This window comes from Leuciscus leuciscus, assembly GCF_965113295.1.
Source record: "Leuciscus leuciscus genome assembly, chromosome: 1".
In the NCBI taxonomy this organism is placed as follows: Eukaryota; Metazoa; Chordata; class Actinopteri; order Cypriniformes; family Leuciscidae; genus Leuciscus; species Leuciscus leuciscus.
The window spans coordinates 41,404,302-41,420,472 of record NC_138725.1 but is presented as its reverse complement, the minus strand read 5'-3'; the positions used below and the strand labels follow the sequence as shown (position 1 = coordinate 41,420,472).

General features: G+C 36.8%; 1 protein-coding gene across 1 annotated transcript in view; it reads left to right on the top strand.

The window, feature by feature from the left end:
• The window catches only part of LOC309474864 (immunoglobulin superfamily member 1), a 278,361-nt gene extending 267,713 nt beyond the window's left edge, over positions 1-10,648 (top strand). Inside the window, exons 21-33 of the mRNA XM_082137481.1 lie at positions 1,309-1,389; positions 5,556-5,813; positions 6,044-6,316; positions 6,389-6,517; positions 6,828-6,998; positions 7,082-7,363; positions 7,616-7,858; positions 7,943-8,065; positions 8,562-8,663; positions 9,034-9,090; positions 9,251-9,337; positions 9,591-9,647; positions 9,774-10,648. Coding sequence (XP_081993607.1) covers positions 1,309-1,389; positions 5,556-5,813; positions 6,044-6,316; positions 6,389-6,517; positions 6,828-6,998; positions 7,082-7,363; positions 7,616-7,858; positions 7,943-8,065; positions 8,562-8,663; positions 9,034-9,090; positions 9,251-9,337; positions 9,591-9,646 — 1,862 coding nt within the window. The 3' untranslated portion in view covers position 9,647; positions 9,774-10,648. The remainder of the gene's footprint in view (positions 1-1,308; positions 1,390-5,555; positions 5,814-6,043; positions 6,317-6,388; positions 6,518-6,827; positions 6,999-7,081; positions 7,364-7,615; positions 7,859-7,942; positions 8,066-8,561; positions 8,664-9,033; positions 9,091-9,250; positions 9,338-9,590; positions 9,648-9,773) is intronic.
• Positions 10,649-16,171: the final 5,523 nt, after the last annotated feature.

Genomic DNA, 16,171 nt, shown 5'->3' with positions numbered 1-16,171 from the left:
ATTAGATTAGCTCACCAGTCCTTGTTTAAAATAAGCAAGGAAAATATAAACATACACAAGTTAAATAAGGACAGGTGAGCTAACTAATCTAAACTGCAGCTCAGAGATAAAACTTTCCTAGCTCCCGAGAAAAATAAAAAACACAAAAGAATGAACTCACCATTCTGTACAGAAGAAAAACAAACTCTAAAACCACTGGTTCCTGAAGGTCCAGGTGAAGTGGCACCAGCAACTGTTAAATAGGCAGAGGCCTCAGGTGTCGGGAATAATCAGGCTCCGCCCCCATACAACTTCATACAACATACACTTCATATGCACTTTTGGTCTCATTGACTTACAATGGCTGCCGCGTACGTGTGTCCGTTAAGTCCATGAGAGACTGTAGGCCGGGTGTCCAATTTGTCATTTTAAGTTTCAGAAGGGTGCTCGCGAACGGCGGTCGATATACGCCCTCGAAGTGAGGACTCGTAGGAAGACCGCGAGTGCTTAGGGTGACATTTGGGACACGGCCACACTTATAACTTTGAACCCTTTGAACTAAAAAAACAAGATACTTATCCTGATCTCATTTAAATTTCTGAAATCTCAAAAGTCAAATATTGTAAAATATATTAACTTTTTTCTCTTCGCTTCTCCTTTTCTTTTCTTTTTTTCTTTTTCTTTTTTGACAAAATGGTTTCTTTTGATTGTTATACCAAGCCTCTCAAAAGTTATTGCTTGGATTTTTATTTTCACCATTATCATTTTTCAATTTAACCATAATCATATTACACCCTAACAAAGTTATCATAATTTAATTGATCTCTGCAGCTCTTTTTCATGTAAACTGCTGCACTTCGGGACAGTGGATTGAACTATAAGAGGGCGAGCTTAACTCAAGCTTTTTGCCAGTTTTATATTGACAGATGTTTCCAAACCAACTCTGACTGTGCAGTATTTTGCTTTTATATTGCAAATAATTTGATAAGACAGAATAAATTACTGTAACAGAACAACACTTCAATCTAACCTGATTATGTGTTTTATACAACTGTTCACACACTAAAACAGCACAATTTATTGTTTTGATTCATTTGATCACATTATTTTTTGTTGTTTATTGTTGTCTTTATACAGAAAGACCAAAACCCAAAGTCACCATTAAACCTGATCATCATGTATTCAGAGGAGAGACAGTCACTCTCAGATGTGACATATATGATGGAGGAGTCACTAGCTGGAGGTACAACTGGTATAAAGTCGGTTCAACCAGTGTTTTCAGTGAAGTACAGAAACACACATTCAGTTCTGTTACTGAGTCTGACGCAGGTAAATACTTCTGTTATGGGACAGAGACTGAAGGATCACGCTGGTCACAACACAGTGATGAAGTTACACTGACAGTATCAGGTGAGTTTGATCATCTCTTCATAAACACAAACTAGTTTACCATTGTATTAATGAGCGATTTGCTTCTTCACATTAATATACATTTTTAAACCAAAATGATCTCACATGATCTTCAAACCTAGTCTCAAAGTTGGCTGATTTTTGGATTTTTCACATTACCAAATAACACCCTAAAAAGTAGTATTTTTTGTAGTAGTCAGATTTTTGTTCTTCTTATTATTTTTATTAAAAAAATTTCAACTAGTGCTTACAGACTGAGATATAATATTTGGTAACACTTTATTTTGATGGTCCCCGTTAGACATTCTGTTGACAATGAGTAAAACAGCTCCTACATGTCAACTAACTTTTATTAGTATTAGTGAGTATTACTAATGAGTATTAGTTGAGTATTAGTAGACTGTTAGTTTAGGGTTAGTAGAATAAGTTGTGTGTATAGGCTACTTGCAAAGTTACTTATAGTCAATTGAATGTCTAAAGAGGAGCATCAGAATAAAGTGTTACCAATTATTGATAATACATGATACAATAGAGAAACAACAATTGAAAATTTAGATTCAAGAGTCTTTATTGTCACTATAAAAAGGTATAGCGAAATTGAAGCAATCCTTGCGGTACCATCACATAAAGTTTTGTGCAAACTAACATTTAATTTAAATAAATACAATTTTAAGTAGAATAGAAACAATGCGATAATAACCAATATACAGGACAATACATCAATAAACAATATGCCAAAATCAAGACAACGCAAAGACAATATAAAACAATACACACAAAACCAGTGTAAGCAAGACGACAGTCAAATATTGCACAGTAAGCAGTAAGTACTGCATGATATTGCACACAATGAAAAGAGAGGTAAGTGTAACAGAATGTAACCCAATTTAAATAATATAGTGTATATTGTTACGGCTGGCTCATATACCGCAACATAAAACAGGCAAACAACAAATGCTTTAACAATAAACCCATTTATTTACAAACCAAGCGAACAATTATTAAACAATCAAAAGAAAACCGACGTCTAGGGAAAACACGCGCGTGTATGGTTACTAAATAAAAAATCTTTGGCACTAAAAATAAATATGGGAAAGAAAAGATTTAGTAGCAAAATATGTACAAATAAGAAGAATGGGAGAGAAGTGAGAGACCCCTCACTTGAAGTCACCCAGGTCTTTATACTGACACCTATTATAAGTTAATTAGGGATTGAATGCACCTGTTGCCCAACTAACATCTGCACTGTGTAGAAGAGCCATCAGGGGAAAACAGGCAGACGTAACAATATGTATACACTGAAATATACAGAGGGTGTTGTTAACCTTTTATAGATTGAGATATAACATGCCCTGTCAGATTGGTGCATTACTCAGTTTGTGTGTGTGTGTGTGTGTGTGTGTGTGTGTGTGTGTGTGTGTGTGTGTGTGTGTGTGTGTGTGTGTGTGTGTGTGTGTGTGTGTGTGTGTGTGTGTGTGTGTGTGTGTGTGTGTGTGTGTGTGTGTGTGTGTGTGTGTGTGTGTGTGTGTGTGTGTGTGTGTGTGTGTGTGTGTGTGTGTGTGTGTGTGTGTGTGTGTGTGTGTGTGTGTGTGTTTGTGTGCTGGCAGTGTTCAACTCACGTATGGCGCTGGGGTAAAAACTGTTCTTGTGTCTATTGATCCGCGATTTGATGGACCTAAAACGTTTACCAGAGGGCAGCAATTCAAACAAATGATGACCCGGATGGAAAGGATCCTTTAAAATGTCTCCTGCTCTTCTGAGACGGCGTGCAGTGTAAAGCTCTTTTAGGGAAGGCAGAGGACAGACAATGATTTCTTTTTGCAGAGTTGATTACTCTCTGGAGAACTTTCTTATCTGCCGCTGAGCTGCTGGCGTACCACATAGAGATACAGTAGGTTATCACACTCTCGATGGAACAACGATAGAAAGACACTATAGTGGCTGCTCTTGTCGGTGGTTCTTTCTGAGAATCCTCAAGAAATAGAGTCGCTGCTGTGCTTTTTTTTTTTTTGACTGCTGCTGAGGTGTTTGTGCTCCAGGAGAGATCCTCGCCGATGGTCGTGCCCAAGAATCTGAAGGCTGGAACCCTCTCCACGCAGACCCTGCTAATGTGCAGTGGTGTGAGATTCGTGTTGTGGAAGCACAAATTTTGCACAAAGTTGTGCAAATTTGTTGATAGTGTTGGCAGAATGGGTTGGGGTGCAGTCATGAGTGTAAAGGACGTAGAGAAGTGGACTAAGCCTTGTGGAGCACCTGTGCTGAGAATCACGGTGGAGGAGGAATGGGGACCTAACCTAACCGTCTGGGGGCGGTTGGTCAGGAAGTCCTTAATCCAATGACAGATAGATGAGGAGAGACCTAAGTCCAGCAGTTTGGCTGCCAGCCTGTCCGGAATTACTGTGTTGAACGCTGAACTAGTCAATAAAAGGCATCCTCACACAGCCGCCTTGGCGTTCTAGGAGGAGCAATGCTGTGTGCAGGGCAGTAGCGTTGACATCTTCTGTGGATCTATTGGTTCTGAATGCGAACTGATGTGGACTGAAGGTGTCTGGAAGGCTGGCTTTGATGTGCTGTTGAACCAGCCTCTCAAAGACCTTCATAATAACTGGGGTAAGTGCAACCGGGCGGTAGTCGTTAAAGACCACTGATGACTGTTTTCTTCAGTAGTGGGATAACTGTTGCTGACTTCAGGCAAGATGGATTGGTGGCTGTTGACAGGGACAGGTTGAAGATTTGTGAAGATTGAAGAGAACTGGTCTGCACATTCTCTGGGCACCCTTCCCATCACTCCATCTGGGCCTGCAGCCTTCCTTATATTAACAGCTCTGAGCACACTCCTCACCCTGTGTTCCTGTATAATGAATGGGGGTCCATGTCTGTTGGGGGCGGGTGAGGGTGGTGTGAACGTCTGCTAGAGTCGTTGTGGGTGAAGTGGTCCTCAGTCTCTTTTTTATACTTTGCTTTTGCAACCTTGATGGCTACATACATACATACATACATACATACATATACACTGTAGGGTTGAACAAATTCAAATTTGAAAACAAAATTAAATTTCCTGGCTTTTTAACTTCTCCTAATTTTAAGGCCTCAGTATATTTGTGGTTGGGCTTTTTAGAGACATTAAGCTGTGATGCTGTTTTCAAAACTTTGCATTTGTGAATAAAATATTTTAACAAGAGGCTAGTTATCAACGATGTATTTCAACTTTCACCATATCCCAAGTAATGGAAAAATAGTTATTTTTTGTTTTTATATTAACCAAGTAAATACCTCAGTCCAAAAGGTTTGAACCAAATTACGTTTTAAATGAATTACAGTTCATTTTAAAAATGAATGGTCAAAAGTTTCAATATTATTATTACAAATTTGGCAAGTTGTTTGAATCCGCATTCAATTTTAATCTTAGAAATTCCTTGTCTGGATAAATATCACACATAATTTTAAAATACACATCTTTACATTTAGGTACAAGGGGAAATTCTTGACTGAATTCCTACAAAGATTTTGAAAAATTTAATTTCTTCTTATACGACCAGGATAGCTTTCCTTCACAAGTTAATTCCTTATAATCTTGTTAGTGCTAAATTAAGATCCCAAATATCTTGGGAATGAGCATGGAATATGTAAAAAAAAAAAAAAAACTTTTACCATACTAATCATCAGTAAAAAAAAATACTTCTAATAACTTTCATTTAATCTTTTTTAATTGAATTTGGTGAAGAAATCACTATAGGCCCTAACTCCAAAAACAGCCTTTTTATCCATCATGTGCAACATTGAACCTATACCTCTTTATATCATTGACCAAATATCCTCCAAACCCAAAGATTTTCTTTGAATTACTACTATGAATAAAGCTTTGCCCGTCCATTTCTCTGAGCAGATGCAGGTTTGGTTACAGCACCACCTACTGGTCAGAAACTATACCAGTTTATCCAACACAAGCTCTGGATTATTAACACAAAGATTGTGGCTTTGAACCTCTATTGTCTTTTAAGTTTTTGCATTGTCCCATAATGTTGACCTTTTTGAACCTGTAATGTTTTTTACATTTTCTATGAAATCAAAATATATGAATAATTTACCAGTGAGAGAATGAGATCATCTGTTGAAAACATTTCTGAACTCATGCTCCCAAATTCCCAATAATTTTATATTAACAGATTTTCCCAAACCAACTCTGACTGTACGGCCACAGAGTTCAGTGTTCACTGGAGACTCAGTTACTCTGAGATGTGAGCTGGATAAAATAACTGGATGGGAGTTTCTCTGGAGTAAAGACTCAAACACTGAATCTCCTGAAGCTGCAACTAAAACAATCAGTCGTGTGAAAGTCTCTGATGGAGGAGAGTACAGATGCAGAGCAAGAAGAGGAGGATATAACACAGATTACAGTAAACCAGTAGCAGTGACAATACATGGCAAGAGTTTTACCTCTCATAATGAACTACTCTGAGAACACTATATGAAAATGATTTATAAAACACTAAATAAACATAGAGAACAACACTTCAGTTTAACTTGATTTAGTGTTTTATAACTGTTCGTACAATTGAAAAAACAGCACATTTTATTACTTGTATTTATTTTATTATATTATTTCATTATATTATTTTATTTTTTTCCAATGTTTATTGTTATTGTTCTACAGAAAGACCAAAACCCAAAGTCACCATTAAACCTGATCATCATGTATTCAGAAGAGAGACAGTCACTCTCAGATGTGACATATATGGTGAAGGAGTCACTAGCTGGCGGTACAACTGGTATAAAGACGGTTCAACCAGTGCTTTCAGTGAACGACAGGAACACACATTCAGTTCTGTTACTGAGTCTGACTCAGGTAAATACTCCTGTTATGGGACAGAGACTGGAGGATCACGCAGATCACAACACAGTGATGAAGTTACACTGACAGTATCAGGTGAGTTTGATCATCTCTTCATAAACACACACAAGTTTAACATGTTATTAATGAGTGATGTCTCTATTTCAGTTCCCAGAGCAGTTTTAAGTGTTTCTCCTCAGAAGTGGTTGACTGAAGGAGATCCAGTGACTCTGATCTGTGAGGTTAACGGCTCCTCTACAGGCTGGACATTCAGCTGGTTCACTGTAACTGTCTCAGGTCAGTTATAATGTGCTTCATCTGAATTAACTGTTTATATTGAAGTGAAATATATATGTCTGAAACCAGACACAGACTGGGTATTAAGGGCAAACTTCCATGGGCACCAAGCAGTGAAACTTTGAGATCCCAATCCCTCATTACCAGTCACTCCTCTGTAACAACATAAGAGCCATTGATCAAACCCTGAATAAAACAACCTAAACACACTGAGCAATTTGAGTTACACCAATGTAAACCAGTGTATTCAGGTTCAAGTTTAGTTAAAAATGTAATTTATATGAAATCTACACATTCTCTCGTTATACAGGGAGCAGGAATCATTATGACCTCCTCTCAGACAGCAGCAGAGGAGCTGGAGGAAAATACACTGTCAGTTCTGCTGATCTAAATCACACAGGAGTTTATGTGTGCAGAGCAGAGAGAGATAAAACAGCCGTTTACACAACATACAGCAACACACAACCACTGTGGGTCACTGGTGAGTTCACATATATAGTATAAATGATTGATTCATCTTTAATAAAGACATTTTCCAAATTATAGCTGTAATTGTCTTGTCAGGCGTTTCTCCTCCAGTGTCTCTGATCATCCGTCCCAGCAGAACTCAACACTTCACATCTGTCTCTCTCTCTCTGAGCTGTGAGGACCAGAGTAACTCTGATGGATGGACAGTGAGAAGATACACAGACATCGGGCGGCTGAAAGATTGTTCATCATTTCTCCGGGGATCACAAACAGGATCTACATGTACAATCAGATCCACCATCACATCAGACACTGGAGTTTACTGGTGTCAGTCTGAATCTGGAGAGAACTATCATCCTGTTAATATCACTGTACACTGTGAGTCTGTGTTTCTGTATTTATTCATTTCACTGACAGTTTACAATCAATACACAGGTTTATTAAACAAGAGCAGGATATACTGTAGTGTGACGTTGACCAGTAAACAACCAGTAAACAACCAGCCAAACCATCATAGCAATACACTAAAAACAGAAACCATGTGGGCAGTGGAAAATATAAAGTTATTTTTTATTTTGTTTTATTATGTTACGATTTTGTTCATATTGCATGTCTCCCATGTTTCTGTAGCTGGTGTGATTCTGGAGAGTCCTGTTCATCCTGTGACTGAAGGAGATAATCTGACTCTACACTGTTTATATCATTATCCAACCGTATCAAACCTCAGAGCTGATTTCTATAAAGATGGATCACTCATCCAGAATCAAACTACAGAGATGATCATCCCTACTGTCTCAAAGTCACATGAGGGTTTCTACTACTGCAAACACCCAGAGAGAGGAGAGTCTCCCAAGAGCTGGATCTCAGTCAGAGGTGAGAGTAAGAACTACAATCACAGTTGAAATGTTCCTGTAAAATTTACATGTACTGTAGATGTAAAATATATATGTATCTCAGTTTCTCCAGCCTCAAGATCTAATGGCCTCAATCTCGTGATAATTGGAGTGACTGCAGGACTGACTGTTGCAGTTTTGATTATTGTCTTCATTGTCCTCCTGTGGCGCTACAGAAACAATAAAGGTTCATCATCTGACATATTAAAACTCAGTGACAGATTCTCAGACACTAGCTTTGTTCATAACGCTTGTGAGCTGCCATCAGTCTAAGCTGGTTTTCTGGTCTTAGCTGGTTTCCCAACCTGGTAAAGCTGGTATGTTTGCTGGTTTCAGAAGGTTTCTGGCCAGATTTCAGCTGGTCAGGGAAACCATAATTTGTTACTTCAGTACTGAATATTGATAAATATTTATGTCATCTATATTGAAATCATTGAAACTCATTGAAACAGCGAGTCCTCCATCTTGTCCACTTGTTTGATATACAGAGTTACATGTGTAAAACTCTCCAAATGAGTCATTTATCAGGTTTCATTTTCTGCCTATGAAGACCGCAGGCAGTGAGGCAAATTAATGTTTTGGACACAACCATAATGTGAAAAATAAATAAAAACTAAACACTTTGTCATTCTTAAACATGTATACATGAAAGAGATTGTACACAAATATTTTGTGTCTTCTAGGTGTAAGATCTGAGTCTCCGTCTCCTGTCAGTCAACAGCAGAACATCAGTCAGAAATCAGAGCAGAACCGGAGTGAAGCCGGAGACACGACACTGCTGTCTGGTCAGTCTTTACTCATTACACATTAATACATACATCTTTACAAGCTGACATAAAAGACACTTAGGTGTAACTTTTAACTAACAGGACATATTTCACAACTAGATAATATTTCACAAAGTTTGAGATGATATTTTGGGTCTTACATATACATATATTGAACTTGTCATTTGGTTTTATTTGATCAAAAACTGCATAACAAAATATATTTTATTTTCTGTATGAAATATTATGTCTAGTGCTTTATTTTTTGTGTCAGCATGAAATAGTATTTTTCTGTGGAACTGAATTTATAAGATTTCATATATAAGATAATACTATTTTAAACATTTATTTATTATTGAAAATTAATTCATGTATTATTTTATTACAGGAACTTCACATATTTATGACTCTGTTGATACAAATACTAATAAAGACATAAGCACAGGTAATTAATGATGTCAATGTATTTTATGTCATTATGATGAGGTCAGTATTCTTTTTCTAAATAAATTGGAAATCAAATCCATCTTTTTTTGTATCACTGTCATTTTTTAGAGCAAATCGAGTTAAACCAAGTGTCTTATTTCTTTCTCTGTTGTTCATAGACGGTGTAAGTGTGCCGACTGAGATCACATATGCTGAGATTGAACTCAAATCTACAAAGAAACAGAAGAAAAAGAAAGCAAACAAAGGTAAATGGAAATAAAAGTCTCTGCTGTTATGATTTTAGGATCATGACAGTGGTTCTGTGGCTGTGAAACAGATCTGATCCAAAAAGGTCATTGCATGCAAATTGTGTAGGCTATTTTGAGGTAATTTGGTCATTTTATTTTAAAATAAAATTATCCTCTCTGTAAAATTATTTAGCATGTTATAATGCCATATTTCACACCACTGATGGACATACAGTAAGCACTAGTGATATGAACTGTTGGCATCTTCTAGGCAATAACACTGAGAGTGACGACATTTACTCTAAACTGAAGCTGGAAACGGATTAAAGTGAGTGTCAAAATAAAAACATCAACCTGAAAATGTACATGCATTATTGAGAATCTAAGAAAGTAATTTAAAAACTGTATATAAAAATGATAAATGTGCATTTTGAATTCACTGATATATTTTCAGATGCTGGATCTAGTGATGTGACGTATGCTCAGGTTAAAAAAAGATGCCCGGAGGAGAAACTTTCAATCCCAGGATTCTGATGAGTTTACTGTTGGTTGAGAAGTGAAAGACCAAGATCATCAAGACAATGGATTTACCAGAACTTTTTGTAACATTAGTAAGCCTTCATGTGCTTCAGAGACTATGCATGTTAATATTTGAAAAGCATTGAGCTGATTATTCATTAGAAATAAGCTATTATTGTTTAGTACAGACTGCACATGTGTTTTTATATGGGTTAATACCAGCAGAAGCAGCAGCTTATCATTTGACAACTGAGGGAACATAATATTCAGTGTAAGGCTATTTCTTTTCTGACTGTTGAGTAAGGGACCGAGTTCCCTTTTTTTTATTTCTGTATCCTTGATTTTAAATGTATTTGTACAGCTTCCCATGGCCATGGAAATATCACAGAATGTTAAAATTGTGATTTCCATGGCTGGACAAGTTGTCTTTAAACATAAATGTATAGTGAAACTACTTTTTTTCTAGCTATGTTCAAAATATTTTATTGGATAGAAAAAGCTCTTTGTACATGCAGTCTTAAAAATAAGTATCTAGTAATAAAAATAATAATAATAATAAAGCGGTGGTCAAAAGGTTATGGCTTGCTTTATGTATGGGGCGCCGTTTGTAAAGCGGCTCACGCTGAAAATAACAGCAGCATTTTGTCACATTTAGCTTCAAACAATGTTTAAAAAACTCGTATGAATTTTTGACGGTCACTTTTTAGCACATTTACAACAATATTTGTCAACTTAGAGATATTTTAAATAGTTAAATCTAAATATTAAATGTTACACCTAAATGTTAAATCTAAATGCTAAATCTAAATGTTAAATCTAAATGTTAAATCTAAATACTAAATCTAAATGTTAAATCTAAATCTAAATGTTAAATCTAAATGTTAAATCTAAATCTAAATGTTAAATCTAAATGTTAAATCTAAATGTTAAATCTAAATGTTGAATCTAACTGTTAAATCTAAATCTAAATGTTGAATCTAAATGTTTCGGGTGAAACTAAATATTTAACTAATATGCAAATTTAGATTTGATAAATGATAAACATTTAGATTTAACATTTAGATTTAGATTTAACATTTAGATTTAGATTTAACATTTATTAGATTTAACATTTATTAGATTTAACATTTAGATTTAACATTTAGATTTAGATTTAACATTTAGATTTAGATTTAACATTTAGATTTAGATTTAGATTGAACATTTAGATTTAGATTTAACATTTATTAGATTTAACATTTAGATTTAACATTTAGATTTAGATTTAGATTTAACATTTAGATTTAGATTTAACATTCATTAGATTTAACATTTAGATTTAGATTTAACATTTAGATTTAGATTTAGATTTAACATTTATTAGATTTAACATTTAGATTTAACATTTAGATTTAACATTTAGATTTAGCATTTAGATTTAACATTTACATTTAATATTTGGATTTAACTATTTAAAGTATCTCTAAGTTGACAAATATTGTTGTAAATGTGCTAAAAAGTGACCGTCAAAAATTCATACCAGTTTTTTAAACATTGTTTGAAAATAAATGTGACTAAATGTTGCTGTTATTTTCAGCGTGAGCCGCTTTACAAACAGCGCCCCATATTTATGTCCTAGTATGTCCTAGTTTTGTATATAGCCTACACTGCCATTCAAAAGTTTGTTTGTTTTTGCCTGTAGAATTTTACTTTTCATTGTAATAATATTTCACATTACTGCTTTTAATGAATTTTTGATCAAATAAATTTCTTTGCCTTAAGAATAAGAGACTTTTTTCAAAAACGTTAAAAAAGCATTTTTTACTCAAGAAATTAGTAATTTTTTACTCAAGTTTACTTAAATATATTCTTATACAGCCCATTAATGAATAAATACTATCGAATATTCCGAAATATTCTCAATTAGCCTACGTTATTGTTATTATCATTTAAAAATGTATAGCCTATACTTTCATTCCAGTCAGTTCTAATTATAGGTTGTAACTTGCAAAGTTTAATACGTGTCACGGGGTGACAAATAAGCCCGGGACTATCCCCGCCAGAGAAATGCCCTTGTTGAGGTCTGGGAAGTGAAACACCATTCCAAAGCCAGGGTGAGTGCCTGTCGCTATGGTAACCGAGTGGCGGATTGATAGCAGGTGTGGGTAATTTGCGCTGAGCGTTTGAATGGGGCCACGCTAGCTCATGAGAGTATAAAAAGTCAGAAGAAGAGAAAGCATGTGTGGTTCCTCTCCCGCTTGTGGTGCTTTTGTTCTCGTTTGGATGTGGCTGGCTCCTGTTGGGAAGTGTTCTCTGAAGTGTGTCGTTGAGGGCTCGTTGTGAGGAAAAAGGAACGTCGTGTGTATGAGGAAGTGAAGACGGAGGGAGAGAGGATTTAAAGAGGGAAGTGCATCGTCTGGATGAAAGAGTGAAGATAAGTAACTGATTATTGAATCTCCTACCACACGTTTGATACTGAGATAGATGTGGGTTGAAGTGCTTGGAGTGTACTGTATGGATATCACTGAGTGAATTAAACTGATTCTCTGCCATTCTTATCTCCTCTTCCCGTTCGGATGGTGAAACGAATCCAGTTTATGCTTATGAAGTGTTTAAATTCTCCTTCCTCTCACTGCCGGTCCCTTGCGTTGTGAACCGAGACCCAGGGTGAGTGCTGGCCTTAAGTATACTTGATGAGTGGATTTGCAGTGTTTGAATTGACGTTCCGTCTCTTCCCCCGTGTGGTATATTGGAGTGGAAATTCCTGTGAGTGTGTGAAGGTCTGTTTTTAACTGCCGTGTGCTCGCCCAAGAGGCAGGCTGGTATATTGTACATCTTCAGAGCTTGGAGAGATCGAGCACGTCCAATTTGCGGGAAGGCTTGGGAAGGACAGCTGGAGTGACGTTTCTGTCTTCCCCACGACACATGTGAGAACATTATATTGCTGTATGAAGTATTGACTCTGTCTGCCCTAGAGAAAGCCCAGCCCAGTCTGTGACTGTAAGTGTGCTGCAGCCCCGAAGCCCACCTGTATGGAGTGAAGTTCCTGTCTTCCCCACGACACCTGTGAGAACATTATATTGCTGTGTGAAGTTATGATTCTGTCTGTTCCAGAGAAAGCCCAGTTCAGTCTGTGACTGTGAGTTCACTACCGCTTTGAAGCCCACCTGTACGGTGTGAAGTTCCTGTCTTCCCCACGACACCTGTGAGAACATTATATTGCTGCGTGAAGTATTGACTCTGTCTGCCCTAGAGAAAGCCCAGCTCAGTCTGTGACTGTGAGTTCGCTACAGCCCTGAAGTTCATCTGTAGGGTGCGAAGTACTCACCCGTCCAAGACACCCGTGAGAGTTGTGCACCGCTCCTGAGCTTGCCCCCTCCTGCCCTAGGGGAAGTCTCGTATGGTGTTTACGGAGGACCTGCTGCAGTCTACCTGTCCACTTCTTACCGTTGTAATTGCCCTTGGTGTAGAAGGAGCCTGGTCGACCTACTTACCGTAAGATACTTACCTACACATTATTGACTGCTGTGAACCTAATACCAGCGTGGAAGAAGGAGCTCGGTCAATCTATCTACCGTAAGATACTTACCTGTCCATCATCGACTGCTGTGAACTGTCCCCTATGTGAAAGAGGGGAGGAAGCTTTGACCATCCGCTCATCGGAGAACTCACCTGTCCATTTACCCCCCCACCGTGCACCTGATACCAGCCTGGGAGAAGGAACGTCGACAACCTACTTACCGTAAGATACTTACCTACACATTATTGACTGCTGTGAACTGTTCCCCTCACGTGCAAGAGGAAAGGAAACTTGGATCATCTACCCACCTGTGAGGAACTCACCTGTCCAATACTTACCTGTCCAGCACTCCTCACTGGGAATCGCCGCCCGTGGGGAAGGGTGTGTCTGCTTGCCCCGCTTGGGATCCTCCCTGGACGAGGGAGAGAAGAAGACTTTTAGATTAGGATTATAAATTATTTTACTCTCAATAAAATTGTTACTTTTATCCTCCGTCTCTGGTCTCGTCTCTGGCACGCTCCTCAAAGTGTTCTTGGTCTAGGGGTGGGTGTAGTCTGGTTTGGCCCATCCCGACCTGTGACATACGCATCAGGGGTCTCATTATAAAACTGTGCGTAATATCCTTACTAAAAGTGCGCCCGAAAGCCAAAAATGGCGTACGCCTACGCCCAAAAATATTCAGACTTATAAAACCGTTCGTACGCCAGAACCGCAGAATTCACTTTATAAATCCCAGTCAGCGGAAGATTGTGTGCACATGCGTCTCCACCCAGAAATAACCATATATGGAGCTTACAACGCCTAGTTTTACAATGCAGATCCTCATCTGCATATCATTTGCATATGATTGTTCATCCTCGTGATAACGTTTAACGGTACAAGACACATTACATTAATAAAAATCATGTAGTTGCCTATCCTTGCCTTGTTTTTGAATACATAAATCAAATAGTGTAAAATACATTTCAGAGAAAGTTTTTCTCAATATTTTCCACTGGCTGAATTGTATTTTTAATTGATTTATATTTTTAATGGAAACAGATAGGCCTTGGGCATTATTTGCACGAAACAATTTTCTCAGACAATCTGGTATGATCATGATAAGCAATTATCTCTGTGGTTAAAACATTAAAACACAGCACGCCACAGGAAAAGTGTTAAAAAAAAACATCGCATCCACAACAAATATTTCTATTGATTGAATATATTTTTTTTTTTGTAACTTCTCAGTAATGAGTTCATGTGTAAGTGTTGAACTCCATTAATTTGAATGGCATATTTAATCTAAATGTTTATATCAGAAGTAAAATCATTTAAATCATTATTTTATTTATTTAAACTGTTGTTTGCGTCAGTTTCACTAAACGGCCCAACGCGCTCGTTGGCGCGGACATTTAAGAAGGGATGGATATTTGCTTCAAGTGATAGGCATGGTGAGTGAAATTATATTTGTATTATCTTTCTGTATATGTTTAAATTTCTTTAGATTTTCGCAAATTTTCCCGTCAAGTTTGTTTTTATAAATCACAACTTGTGCGTCGGAAGTGGCGTACGCCTCTTTCAGGGCCTGTTTTGTGCGTACGCAACGGTTATAAATGAGGCCCCAGGATCGTAAATACTTGGTCTAGGGGTTAAAACGAAGTGGAACAAACAACATCTCTGAACAGATCGAACGAACAAATTTAAACAAACATACTTAATTCCATGTTGTTTTCGAGAGTATCAGCGTATCAGCATACATTAGTTTGTCTTGAAAACTTCACAATAAAAACGTAAAGGAATGATAATATTCGATTAATTTATGTAAAGCTGCTGATTGTGTATGACATCATGTTATGATGATTACGGTGAGAGATGCTGTAATGATTACAGCTGCCTGACCAGACAGCCTGGGCGGAGATTAACAGGCTTTTTCAAACTATTCTTCGATCGGCTTGAGCTTTGGCCAACACTGAGTGAGATGATCGAAACCACCATCAAGTCCCATAGCGTTTGACTGATCTGTCCCACCGGATAACAACTGCAATCTGCTGAAATGTGCTGATCTAAACTTATGTTGTTCTTGAACTCTGGAAGGTAAGCTTCGTTTTTGTTTTGTTTAGATTTAGATTTAAGCTTCGATATTTTTGCTTACTAGTAGCTAAACTGCTTTTGAACTCATTAGAGATAGGCTAAACTGTTATTTTGCCAACATTTCTCAAAGGCAGTTTTAGGGCATTTTTATTGAGAAACAATTTTAACTTGTTTGACAATTATAAATTAAAATGTAATGCTATCCGTTTGTGTTGGAGGCCTAAACCCATTTAAAGTGTTATTTATGTGCATTATGTAGGCTACGAATTGTTTGAATGATCTAGATGTATTTGTGTTTATTTTATTGCTGTAGATTCACTATCTTTAATATGCAACACTTTTTAATAGTATATTATTTTGTGTTACCATTTTCTAGATTCATAAATAGTTATTTATATGAGGCCTATATATTAATGTATTAAACATGTTATTTATATTGATACATATAGTATGCATTCAAGTGTAAAAGTCCAAACTGATATATAAGGTTCTCTTACTTGGAAATACTGAAATAGCAAACAACACTGTATTGATCTCATCAGAAAAAAAAGAAAAGAAAAAAAGAGAGAGAATCAAGTGTATTTATGTAATGTATTTCCACATGCCTATGCCTTGATTCCACCTGACCAAAACAGATAAGCACAAGATTATTTTAAATTACAAAAGAAATATGGTTAGTTGACATGACACTTTTTTACTTTCCTTCATGAAAAATATTCAAATATTGGATATGGGATGAAGCCACTTGATGATGAAGAATA